This window comes from Bactrocera oleae, chromosome 6 (assembly GCF_042242935.1).
Source record: "Bactrocera oleae isolate idBacOlea1 chromosome 6, idBacOlea1, whole genome shotgun sequence".
Lineage (NCBI taxonomy): Eukaryota > Metazoa > Arthropoda > Insecta > Diptera > Tephritidae > Bactrocera > Bactrocera oleae.
The window spans coordinates 55,245,109-55,266,769 of record NC_091540.1 but is presented as its reverse complement, the minus strand read 5'-3'; the positions used below and the strand labels follow the sequence as shown (position 1 = coordinate 55,266,769).

General features: G+C 31.2%; 1 protein-coding gene across 1 annotated transcript in view; it reads right to left on the bottom strand.

Moving 5' to 3' along the window:
- The window catches only part of dsb (debris buster), a 73,419-nt gene that overhangs the window by 35,029 nt on the left and 16,729 nt on the right, over positions 1-21,661 (bottom strand). The window contains exon 2 of the mRNA XM_036361769.2: positions 7,287-7,557. Within this exon, the coding sequence (XP_036217662.1) occupies positions 7,287-7,548 (262 nt within the window). The 5' untranslated portion in view covers positions 7,549-7,557. The remainder of the gene's footprint in view (positions 1-7,286; positions 7,558-21,661) is intronic.

Genomic DNA, 21,661 nt, shown 5'->3' with positions numbered 1-21,661 from the left:
TTCCAACCTGTTGTAATATTGATAATTGAAATATTGCTGAGCTATGAAATTTTAACTTAAAAGGGTATTCTGGTCTAGAAATTGGTTACTCAAAAATACCTCCCTAAAGGAATTTTTCAAACTGCAAATTATTTGCAAATTTATAGCTCTTTTAGTAACTAAATACTAAAAATTAAATACTTAAAACGAGTTTTTCTCTGCCGTAGGAAACAACAAATACTGAAAATTTCTAATAAGTAATATTTTAAAAGAAGATTTTTCGCGAAGTATTAGTAAAACCCCAATATTTATTTATGAGTAGTGGCCATTTTATGTACTGTGTTTTTTTTTCTGTTTTTTATAAGCTTTATTGGCCCTTTCGGTAACAATATTTATGGTAATTCAGAAAAGGATCCACCATTGACCACAAGGGTAGAAATTGACCAATAGCGTCGAAAATCATACAATTTCAATAATTTTTCCAAAAGTGGTTACAAAATGGCGTTTATATGATGATTTACTAAGGTCTGCCTCCATTTTAAGGTTTCTACGTTGAAAATGATGCTCTTACAATTCTTCTTTTTCATTTTTGGAAGTATGGTATATAAGAAAAGCTCGAAAAAAAGTATTTGTTATATCGCTGTTTGCACAAATTGTAGAAATTTCGAGAAGTTTTTTGACTAAGAGTATCCACTAAAAATTTGTATGATTAGTAAAATATTTTTAAAATGCTGCTCAATCGGTAAGCAAAAAAATTATAAAACATGTACAATAATACTATTTTCAAATATTTAGGTATTCCTGTTAGTTATATCTACATGTATATAATTATTTAAAATATTAGATATTAATCTCGAAATTTGAATATTAAAAGAAATACTGCACATAAAGTATTTATTAATTCTTTGTAAATAGTTGGGAGGCAATAACAATAAGCTCATTTAATGTCTTCTAATTGGTTTTAAGTGATTTTTAATAAAGGACCTTACGTAAATGCTCGCACTAAAGTAACAAGTATTGCAATATTTATTAGACATAATAAATAAATACTTCCTGATCGTCTAATTGGCATCTTTAAAACAAGAAAAGGTGCTTGGCAATTAATATAATTGTGCAATACTGTTTTTTATGTGCTATAATTCTAATTTCATAGATTGTTTTTCTCTTAAATGACCTCAGATGCAATATGCAAAATAATTTTATCGGCTCTATTTGATTAATTGTAATAACGACGATTTTCATTGTGTTTATTCAATTAAAGTCAATTCAATTACAATAATAACCAATCAATGTGCTTAAAGGAATATCATCCTTAGCAGAGCTACACGACGTATACGTGATGTTTAGCTTCAGTGAAAATGTATTCCTATACATACTTGGATTAGAAAAAAATAGAAAAACAAAATATTTTTTCCGGGGAGTTAAGATTAAACCGGCTGAGTACCCACAACACTAAAAAAACCAAAATAAATTTGAAAATAATTTGCAGTTTGGAAGGATGAGAAAAATGCTTTCCGCGTCTTGCATAAAACAAAATAAAATAAAATAATATAAATGAAGTTAAACTAAAACAAAGTTAATTTAAATAAAATAATTTTACAAAAAAAGTAAAAAAAAAAATTTTATGAAATAAATTAAAATAATTATATATAAAATAATATAAATTGAAAGAAAAAAATAATAATAAATTGATATAAAACAAAATTTAAAAAATTAAATAAAATGAACTAAAATAAAATAAAATAAAGCAAAATGAAATAAAAAAAATTTAAATAAAAAAATATTATGATCAATTATTGTTAATTGAATTCTTTCTTATATCTGCGTTTTGTGTTGCTTTTGTTTCCATAATATTCTATTAAACAAAATGTCAAAAATTTTATAGCTTTGATTTCCAAGTCTCATCGAATTCAAATTTCAAAAAAATAAAATTCGATAAGAGCAACCCTGTATACCAACGAGTTGAAAAATTGCATTCAAATAATCTTAATAAGCTGCAATTAAGGTAATCATAGGTAGGCAGGTCGTAACGAGGTCTTGTCAACTCTTTTATGCTGACAGAATTTATTTGCAAAACGACGCTGCACTCAACCAATGCGACGGTCAACTGCATGAAGACTTATAAGTATATACAAACATATATTCTATAGCTTAAATACAAACACTTATGGTATGTTTATCTAAAACATACTCAATCAAAGCGTAGATATACGAAGTAATAAAGCGATCAATGGTGTCTGTGAATTTCGGACACAAGTTTATCTATAAATACAATTCATATGGAACCGTTCTTGTATGCAGAACTCTTTTTACCTCACAATGAACGTACATAGCATACATAATGTGTTGTGTCTTGCCAGTTTGTTTACATTTTTGCAAATCGAAATATAAAGTTACTTATGTGTGAGTGTGTGTGTTTAATTTTTGAAGACCTCGATGCCTTCAACGTTCATGGCAAAGTTCTAAGCTCGTTTGGGGTATAAAATCTGCATCTGCATAAGCGCAGCGCTCCGGCAGTTCAACAGTGCAAAGTCACAGCGACAGTTCCTACTAGTTTTAAAATTTTGCTATTTATTTGCTCGCATTTTCATTGCCTTGTTTACTAGTAATTACAAGTTTTAGTGTTTTCGATTAAACCTTGATTGGTTATTTAATTTATTATGGTCAACAAATTGCTATGGGTGTATTTTTGTTTGTATGTGTATGGATGGATTGTTTGTTTCAATAAGACACATTTTTTGTGATTTGAGGTAGGAGGGTGTTGATTAGTTGCTGACATTGTGAAATATTATGACTTAAGTGAGATATCATGAATTACAGTTGCTTGAAAAAAATGGAAAACAACTTTGACAGACAAAGAGAAGAAAATAAAATGAAATAAAATAAGATAAAACAAAATAAAATAAAATAAAATAAAATTAAAATAAAATAAAATAATATAAAATAAATAAAACTATATTAAAACAAGTAAGGAAGGGCTAAGTTCGGATGTAACCGAACATTTTATACTCTCGCAAAGTCAAATAGTATACTCGTTTGAGATTTCTTTGTGGATTGGCTGATATTTTCGGTAGAAGGTCAACTATAGGCACTGGGGTCCACATATTTAGTACTTAGGGGCTTAAACAGTTTTGGTTCGATTTAGACACTTTTTGGCCACAAGGTGGCATACTTTAATCGCATTATTCGCGCAAAGTTTTATCCCGATACAGTCATTGTTGCCTGATTTGCATAGTGGAAAGTGAAATAATCAGATGGAATTTAAAATGGTGTTATATGGAAAGTAGGCGTGGTTGTAGTCCGATTTCGCCCATTTTTGCACTGTGACATAGAAACATGAAAAGAACGTTATGCACCGAATTTGGTTGAAATCGGTTAAGCAGATCTCAAGATATGGGTTTTCACCTAAAAGTGGGCTGTGCCACGCCCACTGTCTAATTTTGAACGCGGTTCCTATAAAGTCATCTTATACCATCTCAGAGATAAAATTTAATGTCTCTGGCGTGTTTAGTGCTTGATTTATCGCGCTTTTAGTAGTTTTTAACAGTACCGTTATATGGGGAGTGGGCGGAGTTGCCACCCGATTTCAACTATTTTCACACCGTCAATAGAAGTGCTAAAAATATTTGCTTCCAGTGAATTTTGTTATTATAGCATTAGCGGTTTAGGAGATATGCACATTAAACCTATTAGAGGCGGGACCACGCCCACTTTTTAAAAAAAATTTTTAACTGCAGATGCCCCTCCCTAATGTGATCCTGTGTACCAAATAACAGTCTTGTATCTTATTGCGGAGCTTAGTTATGGCAAGTTATTTGTTTTTGATTAATGGCGTTTTGTGGGCGTGGCAGTGGTCCGATTACGCCCATCTGCAATACCAACCGTCTCACGGTACCATGAAACATGTCTACCAAGTTTCATAAAGATATCTCAATTTTTACTCAAGTTAGAGCTTGCACGGACGGACGGACAGACGGACAGACGGACGGACAGACGGACGGACGGATAGACAGTCACCCGGATTTCAACTCGTCTCTTCATCCTGATCATTTATATATATATAACCCTATATCTAACTCGATTAGTTTTAGGTGATACAAACAACCGTTAGGTGAACAAAACTATTATACTCTGTAGCAACAGGTTGCGAGAGTATAATAAATTAATTAAAATAATAATAGCCCAAAGAATACCCTTCGCCCGAGAAGAGAAATTTTTGTAAGCTTCGAGATCTAAAACCACTCAGTTACAGAAAAAAATGTTTCAACAGCTATAATTTAAAATAACGTTATTTTAAATTTTGTATGATTTTTTTTTATTGAGAGAAAGTCTTTTTAATGCGAAAAAGTGAGTCAGATAAATAAATAAATCAGGAATGAGAATTAAAATCAAATTATGCGGCGGAAAGGACCGTTTAGTAAAAAATTTGATCTACAAGATCAAGATCTGCAAGAGGAATTGCAGACTGTTCAATACAGAATTTTTATTAAGAATGTTATATGAATTATTTCCCTACGACTGTAAGCGATTTATAAGTTTTAAACAACTAGTGTACGTTAACGGGGGGATAGGATTTCAAGATAAAAAAAAGACTTTTTATGCGAATTTTTTTCTGAAATATGGATTGAGCAATATAGGGTAATTTTTTCATGCAGGAATATTGAAGCATATGCCGGTAACAGAGCTTCCCCCAGGAGTCTTGAGAAAAAAACAATTTGCGGTGTTCACCATAACTCGGCTGGAAATTATCCGAAAAAAAACCAAGAAAAATTAATTAAATTATGATCAAATCTTCCCCTCCAACGTTCTCTGATAATTTTTTTTTCATTTAATAATTTTTGGCGGCTATTTAAAGTGTAAACTGTTATTTTTCACTAAAAATTTCGCCATCTTGGGGGTGGAAAACACCCTTAATGTAAAAAAAAAAATGATATATATAAATAGGGGGGCGGTATTTGATATATCGAAAATGTGTATAAAGTTTAAAATGAATCGGTCAAGTAGTTTTGAAATGACAGTGAACACGGACTTTGAGGAAGTAGTTTTGAGAAAAACGCGTCTAAAGTTTATGAACTATTGGTTGGAGCGTTAAAGACCAGGAGATTAATAATACAATAACTTTAAGAATATTGCTACTATCGACCTAAAATTTAAGGACATATTCTTGAAATGTTAAACAATAAGATAGGAGAAAAAAATCGATTTTTCGAAAGTAAAAACCCTTTCCCTCCCTTAAGTTTAACTTATTTTTCAATTAATTTTTGCGATTGACGTTACTATGCCTATTGCCATATACATTTGGAAAAAATAACCAATATGAGAATGAAAAAGAAATTTTAATGATGTTTAAAAAAATTGAAAGGAATTAAATCAACTAGCATGACGGAACTACTAGTATAGAAACTATTGACTCATGCAATGATTAAAATTATTCAAGGCTTGGAGTAAAGTAGGAAGAAATATATTGTTTCCAGGTTTAGAAGTCCACTTCTAAAATATTAATTATTTGTTTAATTTAGAGGGTTTTGAAATTTTATTTATATTAAACTCTTTATATTGGTGTGGTTTTTGAAATAGCAGAGATATCCACATAATGATCAGAAAATTATAGAAAATTTTGTTATCACTGAGGTTTACGGTAGAAAAAAGTCTACACATAGAAAGACCTGAGCAACCTGAAAACTTAATAAAGCTTAAAATATATACAATTTTTGACGAATTTTGAGCAAAAATAATAAACAAACCTGTAAAACCTCAAAGCAATGTTTCTTAAAGGTTTAGTGTGAATTAACAGAAAAAACTAGATATAATTTTTTGAGGGAAAATTTTATTAAATTGAGAGATTTTATTTTAGATGAAATGGTGGCTTTCCACAAAAAAAAAACAAGATGTAACGGTTACACTGTGAAAGCCGCTAAAAAAGTGTTGACATATTCTATAAAAGAAAAAAAAGTGCATTTTTCAAATACCCTCCATGACTTCCACGGTTCAGATTTCCACTCACGAGCTTACATAAGCGATATACCCAAACATGCACATACAAATTACACATTACTTGTATTATATAGCATGTTATGACACTTTTATACAATTTTTGGCAACAAGTTTTTGGCTCCGCCAATCGCAGCATCGCCGCAAGGTGGACGATTACGTTTATAGCAACTAGCGGTGGCAGACTTCTAATACAAGTTTTCATGAACGAGTCTAAGCCAACAGCAAGTATGGGTAACAGCAGCCAGTGCAGCACTACTACGGATTGGTGGTTGGTAGCAATATAAATTTATTTTTGTAATTTTTGTATTTAAACTTTTTTCTTTACGTGATTTTTTAGACTTAAACGCCAATTATATGAGACTGCATTGGAGTTTACTGCGCGCCGAGATCAAATGACCGCATATGAAATGTTGAAATGAACTTGTGCTGCAGCAACTGTTGCCACTGCTGAAATTGCCAATGTGCACAGCAACAAAGGAGAAATAAATAAAATGACATAAACCAAAAAAGCAAACAAATGAGAATTGAAAATGAAAATAAATTCAACAACCTGCAAATTGCCAAGACTCGATCTTTAGCAATTTTTGGCTACCGCTGCTAGCTACTACTGCAGCTCTCATTAGCCGCTTCTATGATTGGTGGCGGTTGCTAGCAATGTTTGCGCACTTGATGGCCTGCACTTCGGAAGTGTGCCGTTCGTATAGTCGCCGCGTTTTTTTTAGAATGTTGGATTGCGCAAAGATCGCAAAGATCGCGCAGCAAGTATCATTGCCAACGACCGAGCCGAGTAAAGCCGAACACGAAGTGCAGTTTTGGTTTTTAAGATAACATATAATACATGTATATATGTATTTTAGTATGTGTGTCTAGCGTAAATTTTCACAAGTTGTTGTTTTGTTGCTGTCATTGTTAGTGGTTGTTGTTTAATTGAAGTGATATTGACTTTAACACCAATTGCCATATTCTATAGTGTAAAATATGTATATTTACATATGTACAAATGCAAACAAACACATATACATACATATACGTTAAGTACTGTATTTATGTTTGTATATACCATAATTTCCTCTGTGCAATATCGGTAACCGAACATTTTTCGCAAACCGGAAAATTAACTCGGTTTCCTTGAGATTATTTTGCCTACCAAACCAAAATATGCAATGTGTGGCTTCTTTTTTTTTGCGGTTTTTTTATTTTTTTTTAATTTTTGTGTTATTTTTTCTATTTTTCTTATCGCACGAAATTTATTCTTTTCACATTTAAAATTGCATTTATTTATTTAATTAAATGGCTTTTGCTTGTTTACTTACGGTTATTGATTTTAGCTCCTTGTGATATTAGCATAGACAAGGGAGTGGGACGGTTGGTTAAATTTGGCATACCACCGTGTTCGCCGCCGCCACCACCCCCACCATCGGTTCGATGATGTGTCCCATGGCCGCTATGGTGGCCGTTGTGCGCATTATCGCCGGTGGTTTTCACAATGGTATTGCGTCGCCCTCCGCCCGCCAGACCCAATATGTGGTCCCTCGCACTGCGACCATATCTGAGGTAGTGTTTTTGTAACCCCATGTTTTAGTGCTGAAATTGTGTAAATTAATTTAATGATTTTATGGTTTATAGCAATTGCTTAATAATAAATTATGAGAATTTTTTGTATTAGTTTTGCTTAAGGTGATGAAACTGTAGCTACACAGCATCAATTTATTCGTCGATCGTATCATATTGATTACTTGGGAACACCAAATGGTACTTGAAAAAGGGCCTTCGGTTCGGGTTTGATATTTGGAATTGAAAATAATATTTTTGCGTATGTGAGTCTTTACTATGACAACACTGTGTGACGATAACTAAAAACCTCCTCAAAAAAGTTTTAAATTGAAGGTATGGTAACAGATGTATGTTTTACTGTAGCTACGCAACAAATTTATATAAATAATATAACTAAAAATACTGAAAGGCGTTGAAATAAAGATATTATAACAAAAATACGGCATGTAGAGCATAAAACATATGTACAATTAAAAAAAACTATCTGTATGAAAATGATTTTGTTTTCCAGCCACTCTTCCATCACAGCATTCTACAGGTTCTTTGAATTGAATAGCGACTATTTTAAGCTGCGTATATACTTTTGGAAATAAGTTGCTTTTTCTATTTACATGTAGTATTTTATACTGAGATGCCTTGCTTTTCAAATTGACATATATATATTGTATTTGAATTTTTCTTTATCTTATTAAATAAGTAAGTAATTACATACTTTTTTCTGTTTATATCTTAATAAAATTAAGAACATGCTTTTTTTAATAATTTTCATATGCTCTAATCTTCTATAACCATATTTACATATTTCGCGCCATAAGCAAAGCATGCTGTATAAATAGCGCAAGTTGCTGCATAAACTATGAGCTAGTCATGATTTATAAAAAATATTTCTCAAGTGGTCGCAAATATTAATAATATATTTAAATACTTTTGGCAATTGTAATTAATCATATGCATATATAGAAATAATAAAAGAATTACTTGCAAGTTGTATATAACAGCAATGGCAATGGAATGTGCTGGTTATTATTAAATATTTTATCGAAGAAGCGCTATAAATATTCTTACTAGAGAATACATTAAATTCATGTGAGTACAGCTGCTCAAGTTAGATATATGTTATGTTTTAAATTCCAGAGGCTAAAATGCGACACACCCTGTATTATAGCTCAACATACGAAAAAGTGTATACTACTATGAATAGATGTAATGAAAAAGTATTTTTTTCAATTTTGATAGGCAATACCAAGAGCTATTCGGAATTGTGCAAAAATGTATATATAATATCCGTATAATATATACATATACAATTTTTGACATGGCAATAGTGCAATTTCCGAATAAATTGTTCAGATCGAACCACTATAGCTATAGCTGCATACAAACTGATCTACCAAAATCAAAACCCGTTTTATTTGACGAAATATTTGTACGAAAATTCGCATGGATTATTGTCAAAGGCAGCGCCGTTCAGATTGTATAAGATATAGAAAGTCGAAATCCACTTCTTGAATGGAAACTTCTTATTTGTGAAGTGTGGCTTTGTGCCACCCAATTTAACTTTTTTTGTTTTTTGTTAGACTGAATTACTAGTTTAATATTTTCTTTTAATTAGACATCATTTTTCCATTAAATTGTTTTGCATTTGTTTCATATATTCGGCTCAAGTTCAACACCATACAGTTCAAGTTAGTAAAATTATATAGTGAAAAATTTAGGTTCTGCCAGAAGATCCGTCCTATTATTTAAATAAGAACAAAGCGCGACATTTAGAGTTCATTAAGGGTTTTTATGTTATTTACTATGACTTCGCACTGCGTTATATATATAAAAAGTGTAATAGAAATGCTTCTAAAGCTGCATTTGTTGAGGCAGGGCAAAAACCTACTTAAATATTTACGCACAGCATTGCCAATATAATATATTATACATTGGTAGTTAAGCATTCATACATTTTAAAACTTTCGACGTCTACAGTTTTTCAGTTCAATTACACAGGTCAGCAAAATACAGCAATTTTATATTAATACTAAGCAGTACTAACGATTTTAGAAGGAATTTTCTGTAGAACCGAATATAATGTGATATTAAAATTTTCGAATTAAGTTAAAGGTGTTTTACAGCTAATAATCCTACTTTATAGAAATTATTAATAATTTGACAGTACAGACAACCTTAGCAACTATTTTGAGTTCCAACAGGAGGTGCGTACATTGAACTTAATAAAATTTAGTTTAGTACTAATATTAAAGGAAATTTATTCAGTTTAGAAATCATATATCCATTATATTTATTTCTATCAGTTTGGCTGAATTTTTATTTCAGTTAGTGAGCAAAAAACTATATAAGCTTCCCACAATTAATATAAGATCTACCTCTAAATATTTCATACACTTCAAGTTCTCCCGAGCTTACGACGATTTCTTTAATATTCCATCCGAACTTAGCCTACTTTTTAGGTTCTTTAATATGTGCCGGGTAACGAAATATATAGTTGGACACACTTAAATCTAAGTAATAAAATATATGCAATATATCCTATAAATAATACCCAATCAAAATGGGGAGAATTTATTTTGTGATGTGACTCCTTCCATCAACACAACACAAATTTTTTTTTTATTTCTTTGCATTATTCAAATAATTTTTTCTTGTCCTTCTCACATATGTTCTTATAATTTTGTATATATACTGTACATCACATACATAGGTTTTTTTATTTTTAAACACTAGAAAATTTTGTCACATTAACTCAGCGATTTATGTCAACAAATCGTAAAAATGCTAACATACTTGCATATTTACATGTGACACAAAATAATATTTTTTCTTTATGGAAAACGCGGTCTTCAATTATTTGCTTTATGACATTGCAAAAAAATACTGCGAAAACTCATGACGTCAAAATACATGCCTACAGCATATATGTATAATATTAAAATTAATTTAAAAAGTGATTCCTAGAAATCTGAGAAAATACTATTGTATCTTTGCGTAAAAGGCTTAAGCGCTATTTTCACATTATTATTGGAGCGAAGTGTTGCAAAAAATCAATTATCGAGACTCAAATGCATGAGGTCAGCAATATTTGCAGCCATTGAATAAGAAGTTCTACCTGTAAGAAATAATATTTATTCAATCATCTACACTAATAGTTGATGATATTCTGCACTTATGTCAACGTTTCTTCCAATTGCCAAAACATTTCTCTAACTTGATTTTTGGGATAGCCTTTGGCGCTTTAAGCGATTTTCAGCTATCTTGTAAAATGAATGGCTCTTTAAGGTGCTCTTTATTTTAGGAAATAGGAAAAAGTCACAAGGTGCCTATTCTGGCGAATATGGACGCTGGAGCATCGTTACACCATTGCTTTTGGCGAAGAATTCACGTAGAAGCAACGAAGTGTGAGCTTTGAACAAACGAAAATTCGGCATGTATGTCTATCAACATAATAACAACAAGACCTCGTACATGTGATAGTAAAATAAATAGTACATATAGTACATAATAGTTGATAGGCTACTACTGTAGGTATAAATAAAAAAAAAAAAAGTTGATGTTCTGTATAGGAAGAGAGAAGGAAGGAAAAGCTTACATTAACATACTAACATAATCTCAACATTAAGCATATTTTTCATGAAAACATTTGTGAAAAGCAATAAACATAAAAATCACAAATGACTTTCTCGACCTGAAAAAACAATAACATACATACAACCACTTTACAGAATAACTAAATTAATTAGTTAAATTTAAGCAAAGTTTTGCTATATATATAGGTTTAGCAATTCTGGTGCGTGAAAAAAGTAAATCTATAAATCCAAAATAACTTTTGGTTCTAAGTGAGAACTGCCACTGTAGCTCCTCTTGATATTACTAGCCAGGGTTGCGAATTTTTTGAATACAAAATTTTAGATAAGAAATTTGTAATATAATTTTTAATTACAAAATCAGAACTAAAAATTGGAAAATTAATTTTTTAATCCTAATAACGCATTTATAAAAGAAAAAAATATTTTTTATTTTATTTTATAATTGGAGTATATATATAAAAATTATTTTTCAAATTAAAAGCTAAAGCAAGCACACTATACACTATAATTAAAAAACATAAACTATAATTAAAAAAATTAAATGTAAATAAGTACAACAGGTTGCGAGAGTATAAAAAAAGTGCACAGCTAAGTTAATACGTTATTTAAAGGAAAGCGTTCGTTTTCAAATGGTACAAAGTACGCAAGTCCAAAATAATTTTCAAATACATAATGTTTAAAATTTTTTATTATTAACTTGGAATAAAATGTTTTCTTTTTAATCCGGCAGTTTATATTATTTTTTATTCCTAATTCAATTTTTGGAACAAAAAATTTATTATTAATTTTTTAAATCGATTTTTGGGATTAGAAATTTGAAATATTTTTTATTACTATTTTCGTGATTATAAATTCATTACTTGTAACTAGTAGTAACCTATATGGATTATTAAGTAAAAACAGCTAAATATTTCACAATAAGTTTGTAAAATAAACAAAAACGAGTTTACAGACTAAATAGACCTGATTATACATTGATACTCGAATATTAATATAGAAGTATATATGTATATGTATATTTATAGTACATCGATCACTTACGGATGATCTAACGCTATATTTCGCATATACTAAGGTTCAATTTTGACAATTTTTTACTATTGACCGTCTAATTAACTTTAAGTGATTTCAAAACAATTTCTCAGTTCAATGTACTGTGCATACACTAACACTCAAACATACACACATATATACATATGCACGATATGAGTGTACTTCAGACTCATCTACACAGCATTAGCAAAACACTGTAATTTCGTTATTTGTCTTTTTCGCGTCAATCAATTTCCTTCGAAGATGCAAATTTATGAGGCGATTAATTTGTCAACATATACAGACGGTTATAAAAGTGTCAAATCTATTTTATTTATTTGTTTAGAAAATGAAATATGTCAAAGACTTCGTTGGTAGTAGTTTTTATATTTATATACCGTTATGTGAACAAAATCGAATATCCACTGTAATAGCATGCAAATTTGAATAGCAAAATGCAATGAAGTGGCCTGAAAGCGAATGTTAATATTGTGCATAAATACGTGCATGAGAGCATGTCTGCTCTCAGATGATTATTATGGAGTACAAATGCTGAGACCAAAGTGACACAACTCAAAATAAAAAATATTGGAAGAGATGGCTGATTATATAAGAACAATAGTAAATAGACATATATTGCATCTGGAATGGAACTTTAAATAAGAAAAAATGGAAAATAAATAATCGCAGATAATTTAAAAAAAATAAAGAAATTATCTTAATATTAAGACTTTAAAAATTAGAATTATAGAATATATAGAACTTTATTTTTAATATCCGTTGATATGTTCACATATTATGAACATACTATAGAAAATTATTCTTTTAAAATATATTTTAACATTAAAATTCATTTAATTTTACTTTTAAATTATTAATTTTTATTATTAATTTTAAATTTAATTTTAATTTTTTACTTTCATTTAAATTTTAAAATATCAATTAATTTTAATAACAGGTAAGTTTTAATTATTATGTTCTATGGATTTAATATTTAAGTTTTGAGTTTATTTCAATTTCAATGGCAATTTTTAATTTAATCTTAATTGTGTTAAATTTTTAGTTTTATTATAATTATTAAACTTATTTTTATATTTAATTTTTTTGCTTTATTTAATTAAGTTTCATTTTTTTTTCAATTCTAGTTAAAATCTGAATTTAAATCTATTGTAATTTTGCTTCAATTTTTATTTGCAATTTTAATTTTGGTTTGACTTTAAAGTAATTTTTTTTAAGTTAAGTAAGTGTAAGCTCCATGCTATTAAATTTATGTTTTAATTTGAAAGTTACTTAAATACTTTAATTTAATTTAGTTTTGATTGTAAATATTTTTCCAGTTTTGAGTTTTGAGTTTACTTTAAATTTTCACTGTAATGCCACTTCTATATATATTAAGTATTAAAAACTTTTTTCAACAAACACTCATGTAAATTCCCCTCTAAAATAAAGACTTAAGCAGCGAACTTCATATACAAGTAATTTATTATTTTTATTTTAGCTATGTAAGAGAACATTTTCGTAATCCAGCATACAATGACAACGATATATGTCAAGTGTCAACTCAACCGCTGAGTTAACCAGCGCAGTAACAAAAATATATCCGCCTGCCAGTATGCTCATACATATGCATATATATAATACTTGTGTTGATCAGATAGTGAGTATAAGATAATGTATGAGCGATTTGTACAAACTTACTTACACCTGTTGACATAAAATGCGACTGCCTACAATTAATTGTGCCAGCCGCAGCAGCGTTCCAGTTTGTCTTTCTGTTTGTTATTGTGCGCAATTCTCATTTATAATGATTTCGCCTCGTTTTTGTACAAAAACACTGCCGCATAGGCGAAGTTTGTGTGCTATTCGCCGGTAAATCGCGTATTTATTGTACAAGATTATATTATAGTATATAGTATGTATGTACATAGAAGTGTGCTGATGTGTGTAAGTGAGTTCAGATAGTACAATACATTTACCATCCTAAAAAAGACGTTCGTTATGAAAAGTGACATTGTAGAGCAAAAACAGCAAAAGTAGTGAGAAGCAAAAACAGAAGAAAACTTATATATATACATATATATACCATAGATATACATTTTTTTTATGAAACAAAATTGGTGTACTTTGGCCTGCGAATATTGTGCGAAATAAATACACAAATAGTAATTGAGTCACAGTTCGCACAAATAGTGGCAAGCACTTTAGATTTGCTAAAAAAAATTGCAATAAAACTCAATTTAAACTCTACAAATCATATCAATTGCTGTCATTTGAATATTGTGACTTAAAAATTTACGGAAAACCAAGTAAAATCGCACTTCAGTTCAGCTGAAAATATGAAACCTTGTCAGCAAGTTCATTTGCACTATTAAGTTTAGAAAACCTTAGCTATTTAGCTAATTTTTGACATTTACTCGACTCTTTAAACGAAACATTTGGTTCGTCGCATGTTCATATATGTGCGCTTAATTTAATTACATTTACATATTTAGGTTAAGCACTGTTTATACTGCTGCAACTTACTTAGAAGCCGGACTATTAAATGCCTTTTTAATAATTCGCTAACAATTAATTAAGGTTGCTTTTAATTGCACTCACTACTCACACTCATATAATCATACCGGCACATGTGCACACACATACATATAAAAAGCAATAGCTTTTGTAACTTTGCTCTGATAATTGCCTTTGAGCCAAGGAAGTGCATACTCTATAACAGCTGAAGGATATCTACAATGTATACATATATCTATATACCATATATTCATTTGTGCATGTAAATGTCATATAGGTATTATGTATAATATGTACGTACTACGAGGTCTAATTGCTGCTCTGAAGTAATGAAAAAGAATATGAATAATGTGTGAAACTCATAAAGTTGAAATATGTTGGGGGTTTCTTAATGCTGCCAAAATATATAGCACTGTATATATTGTACACATAAGTATATATATTTATATACATTACATAAGCTGTAAAGTGTTTTATGGTTTTAAGTTATTAATTTTAATTATTATCTGCAAAGAGTTTGGACTCAGTTGACCCAAATATTAATTTTATGTGCAAGTAGATATGCCGCATAAATATGTAATTAAATTCAATTGAATAGATGTGTTTTTACTGGGTATTTCATTTGAAGTTAAGCTAAATTTTTATAACTTACCAGTGTAGGTAAAAGCTTGAGAACAGGTATGGAAAAAATATTGATTTTATACTGTGTGGAAAATAAAACAAGTAAAAACGTTATATTCGGTTGCACTGAAGTCTAGAATAACCTTCACAAAAAAGTTTTTAATACCTAAACATAATCTTGATTGCTCAGTTTGTAGGGCAGCTATATGCTATAGTACTCCGATATCGGCGAGTCCGACATGTGAGCAGCTTCTTGGGGAGAAAAGGACGTGTGCAAAATTTTAGAGTGATATCGCAAAAACTGAGGTACTAGTTCGAACATTGCAACATCAGCTCAGCACGTCTTGCTGATCATTTAGATTGTACATATATTTATAGAATTTCTGACGTTAGCTTCTGGTTGTTAAAAACTTCGTGGCAAATGTACTCTGTTCAGAGTATAACGATAATAATATCATGTTTAGTTTGCTTCAGAAATGATTTATGCAGTAAAATGTTTCAAAATATAAATATAATATACCATAATAGTACTTTTCAACATACTCCGTTGAAATATTTTTGAAAATTGGTCCTCCAAAATGCTAATGTACAAACATATCAACTACTCAATCTAATCTTATATCAACCAACAATAGTGAAACAGGTTAAAAAATGCACGCCTCTAATCAGTTATTATCTAAAGTATTGTATAATGCTAGAAAAACTAAAATGAATGGTAAGCTACATTCAGTTCTTCTATATGTACAAGTATACCAGTTAAAATATTGGAACTGCGGCGTGAGTATTTCAACGAAATATAGTTTTCAATATTTTCATTGCATTTTTGAGATGAAGTTTTTAAATGTGTAAAATCATACTAAAATCGTATGAGAAATATAGCTACAAATCTTTTTTGAGCAAATATGTATGTTCACTATGAAGGGTATTAACTTTGTTAGGGTATTAACAAAAAGAAAAAATATTGCTATAAAGTAAGATAACGTAATGAGAATTAGTGAACTTGTGACCTATAGTATAAGATATTCAATTTTTCAATTACTACTTATACTGACACAATAATAAAAACCTTTCCTGTCTTTATTGATTCTGTTTTCTTTAAACTCATAGCCTCTGATCCGCCGCTTGTTTGCCCTTAAGGGCTTATACCTATTGACTTATTCGCTGAAAAATCAGTTTTTTGAAGAAATTTTTTTGCAAATTCGGAACTTCTTTAATAATTAAACACTGCATATACAAAATGTCCGGAGTTGTTAAATTAATTTTTGAGCGAAGCATGTGCCAATTTTTTCGCACTACAGCTGTTAAACTGATACACCTTTTTTGTACTTGTATGAAGGATTTGACGAAATAATTCTTTTTACACAAATAGTGATGACTTAACTGAAAAGTTCAATTTTTGAAGGTCTCTAAATACAGTTTTTTCAGCCCAAAAAAAAACTTAGGTTTTAAAAAAAATTCCTTCGTTTAAGTATGATATTTAGTAGTTCTTAAGTAGGCCACAAAAATTTTTCGGTCTTTTGAGGCATAGTATTTTGAGATAACCGCGTTTAAAGTTTTGACACATACTTGAAAGCATATGGGAGGAGGGCACCCTCTGTGACTTTGGCTCTAGTGCTCAGAGCTTTTTGAAATTTAGAAGAATTGATTCTAGAGTTTATCGAAATCGCACCAAAATCCATTTTTTAGTGACTTTATTTTCGAACAAGTTATAGTGCTGTATTCGTCCATTTTTTACGGGATTTACATATGTTTTAAAATTCTTGTGGAAACAGACTGCTTTGTAGATTCTTTTTTTAGGTGGAGTCGAAGAGGTAAGAAACTATTACTGCGAAAAAGCTGATTGATTTTTTTTCTTGTGGTTTTTGTTTTGATTTTTCTTCATATACATTATTTTTCCACCTATATTTTCTTATATATGTGCGTTCAAAAACCGAATATCTTTAAGCATTTTACTCCTTGCCAGGCAACTATTCGTTTATTATTATACTTACAAATAAAAATCTGTGTCTTTGCAAATTTGCCAATATTTTCTGCCGATTGCCAAACTCCTCTTTATTGGGTCAACATCTTTGCGAACTCACTTTTTTCACTCTTTCCCGCCTTTTCTTCGTCCATTATGTAATATGTAAGTAAGAAGAAGAAAAAATATGCAAGCTAAAAGTATTGAATCTGCGAAATTTAAGATTGGCGAGACTGCAGTGGCGATACTAAGCTAATACAACGAGCTGTGACTATGGCTGCTCTATCAACATTGCGTTGTTGCTGTTGTTAAGTTGGTGCATGTGATTTGCAGCGAGTTATTTTAAATATGTAAAAAAAAAGCAAAAATCTTCATGCACTTGTATGCAGTTTATGTGGCGCGAGATTTTGTTTTCACGCCCAGGCAATGGATACACACAAATATTCATATGTGTCGAGGCTGTATCTATATATGTGCACCACACCTTCACCAATTTATAAACACTGTCACTAAATGCGGTGCACTTGTTGTAGTTTGTTGTTGTTTAATGTTGTTGTATTTACAACAAAAACTCTACAGTTACTTAACGAAATTTAAGTACATACTTTTTTTCACCGACCAAACCAAAGAGTTAAGAACGAAACTCGCTCGTTTGCTATCGCCCGCCATCAAGGCATGAATTGTGATTAAGAAACCGTTAATTTTCGAATAGCTACTAATGGTCTGTGAATGAACAAACACGCCATCAGCGATCAGCTGTGCCAATTTGTGTCGGTATTGCAACATACGCCACATCGTCTACACTTTCTTCGTCTGCGTTTGCGTTGCTCGTGTGTGTCGACGCTTTTCGCAATTGGTGCCATAATAAGTGATCGGCGTGATTGTTGTAATCATTTCACTAAAAATACTGAATGAAAACGCCACACTGCATACGATAGTGCATGCAACAGCGTCCAGCCATGGCATCCACAATGCAGCCACATGTTGCCATACCGCCATGCCGCCCAGTCAACGACCAACGAACAGTGATGCAGTCGGGCAGCTTGGCAACCAGTCAGCTGTTTATGGTCAATCGTCGTAATGAAGTTTTGCGGTGATAATGAGCATTTGTAACACTTTCGATTTCGTTCAAGACACCGACACCGGTTACGGTGCGCTTCAAAGTAGCAGGCGCACACTAACGAACACACATATAGAACACATATAAAGACACATAAATGGCCACACAAATTATACGCGAATCTAAGCGTACTATTGTGTGGCGCTCAAGTTGTTGAATCAGGTTTTCCCAAACAACAACAACAAAATAGCACATTTTTTTATTATGGCAAGCGTTGAATAGGCTGAGTGGCGGACTTGTGGCAGTTGGCTGCTTTTGACAGACGGTCAGCATACGGCTGATATTTACCGGCAGCATTTCAGCTGTCTGACAGAATTAATTTAGTTAAACTGCTGATAGCACAGTGAATGCTGAGTGTTTGTTTTTCGTGGCGGAGTGAGGGCAAGCAGGCAACAAATTATTACAGCTGGAGTAAAATTGACAATGGTTTCAATATTATTTAAAATTGTTCTAATGCGGATACAATCATAGTGAATAAGATAAGTGTTTTTAAAAACTCTTTTTGCCTGCTTACAAATTATATATCTATAAATATATGTTTGTTTACAGACACATGCATACAATTAATGATTATAATATTTTATTATCTTATGTATAGAGAATATCTAAGGAAGCATCAATTTTGTTTGGCAGTCCTATAAATTAAATTCGCTAAATATTCTTAATAAAGTTTTCTTATTAACTGTACTTTGAAGCCCTCGTTGTATTAGTTTTCATTTTAAAAGTTCAACTCAATAAAAGATCATTGATCATTTTTTTATTGCATTTTTCAATATATTGGATAATGTGTATTCTAAGAGGTACAATAAATATTGGACAAAATTTTCACTACAAGTTTTTACAAAATTTTCTCGGTTAATTGTATTTAATAAAAATTAAATTTCAAACTAATTTCTTTGAGTGAGACCATACGATGAGCTCACAAAATTTTTTTTCATAAATTGCGTTCTAAACATGTCTTGATTACGGTGTTTTTTAAAAATTCGAAACTTTAAACACTTTTTCTAAAAGCTTTCTTTTTCAAATTTTCTTCCATCATATCTCAAAAACGGCTTGACCCAAGGTCTTTAAATTTGTAGGGTACACTCAGCACATGTATTTGCATGAATTGAACTTTATCAATCAAAAACTTGCAAAATTTTGATTTTTTATAACAAAAAACAAAAACCCAAAATTCAAAATTTTTTTTTCAAATGTCCATTCTGTGCACATAGGCTAACAGATTAAACTGCCTCTAATTGTTTTCTGTTTCAGATAAGCCTATCAGCCGGAATCGTGGAAGAAGTGCGAGCAAATTTTTTCGAGGTGGGGGTGTTCAGAACGCTCATGTTCTAAACAATATTTTAAGGTTAAAATTTATATTTATACTGTTGAAATATATGCTCATAAATTATAAGAAAAAAACTTAAAGCTTTATCTATTTACTAGCCATGGAAAAAAAGCCCTTAAAAACAGGCCGTCACTTGATGCTTTTAAATTTCTCACGTGTGGTATAGGAAACGCAATTGCATCCCCAAAAATTAACCGTGTTGTGCGGATTGTAGTATGGCGACATTATTGGGGCTTATTTCTTTTAAAATGAGGCAGGAAATGCAGTGACCATCAATAGTGAGCGTTATAACATGATGATGTTGACTGATTTTTTTTCTTCGAAATTTGATGAAATCGACGCGGACCATCTCAATTTCCAACAAGACGGTGCGATGCCTCATGATTCGCATCTAAACATGCACAAATTACGTGAAAGGTTTGGCGACTCCTTAATTTCGAAAATTGGCCAGTCAAGTGGCCGCCAAGATCATGCGATTTAACGCCTCTAGATTATTTCCTCGGGGTTATGGTAAATAAAAGGTTTACGCCAAAACAACCAGCAACGCTCGAGGAGTTCGAAGACAACACTCAGCGCACTATAGCCGAAATACTGGAGCCATCAAATGACCAGGCCGACATTTTGTTCAAATCATAAATGGCATAAAATTATCTGCGTAATAAAAAAAAACAATAGAACCAAATTTCAGTGTTTTATTTCATTTTAACATCACGTCGTTCTTGCTAGTAGACCCTTTACACTATATTTTTTCTGAAGGGCATTCTAGCTTTGGTGCAACCGATTTTTAGTAATTTTTGATTGACCAGTCCGGGTCAAATTTGTTCGCATGGTATTTCAATTTTGGTTCTCCTGTTTGTTGCACTATATAAATTACTCTCTCTTAGCTTTGTTCAACTCGCCATAATAATAATCGTTCAAGCGATAATATGCTATTGGTACACATGTGCAAACATTTTTGGCAGAATTTTTGGAATTGTCAAAGTTGCATGGAAAATAGCGATGTGTAAACAGCAGACACTTTCTCCTTCACTCTCCAGTTTTCGGTAAACTCAGTTTAAAACATCTCGGTAGTCTTATGCTCGGCGAACCAGGCGAATTTATATCTGCAAACTTTAAAAAATTGCGAAGGGAGTTTTGAGCATCAAAAGGAATCGCAGTTCTTAGCTGTGTAAGTGAGATCCTTCTTGACTTCACAAAGTGTAGTTGATTTATGCCATTTTTTCCATTGGGTAATTTTACAATGTTGTGCAATTGAAGACAATTTCCGAGCTTCAAATAATAAATTATCTACACAAATATATGTATATATTCTTACCATTTGAATGAAGTATTTATAGTACTAATTATATTTTTCATAACATTTATGTATAGAAATCAAGTTGCCCTGTTGCTAAGATTAAAGCTGCCCCAACCTTTTAAAAGAATTCATGTCCCACATTTCATTGTATGAATATAACTGTATGTTTGCAGGAACACTCCCAGCTAACGTCTTCCGCAGCTCTTAAAAATCGTGCTCTGGAAATCCTAACGAAAAACTAGTTTGCAACTTATCAGATCGTCATCGATCGCGCTGTTGTTGCAGGTTGCACTGCATTTGTTTCTTTTCTGGATTCCCCATCTTTGTGGTTAGCTTTTTCTATACAACAACAGCAAAGCCATAACAAAACTTGAGTCAACAATGAAATAGCAGTCTACATTGTAGAGGCAGACAAATAAACAAACGGCAAAGAGGCAAATACTTAGCACGATCGGCAGCAACAACAGCAGCGGCAGCAGCAACAATAAATGTAAAATGCACACGTGAGTGCTTGAGTGAGTGAGTATGTGTGAGCACTCATAGGGTTTTTTGGCGAATACCAGCGTATGTTTCAATAAATAATTGCAAGTTGCTACCTATTTTGGTTGTTGTTTTTTTTTTACTTGCTTTTTCATGTTGCGGCAATATATAGTGAGCAAAAAAAATAACA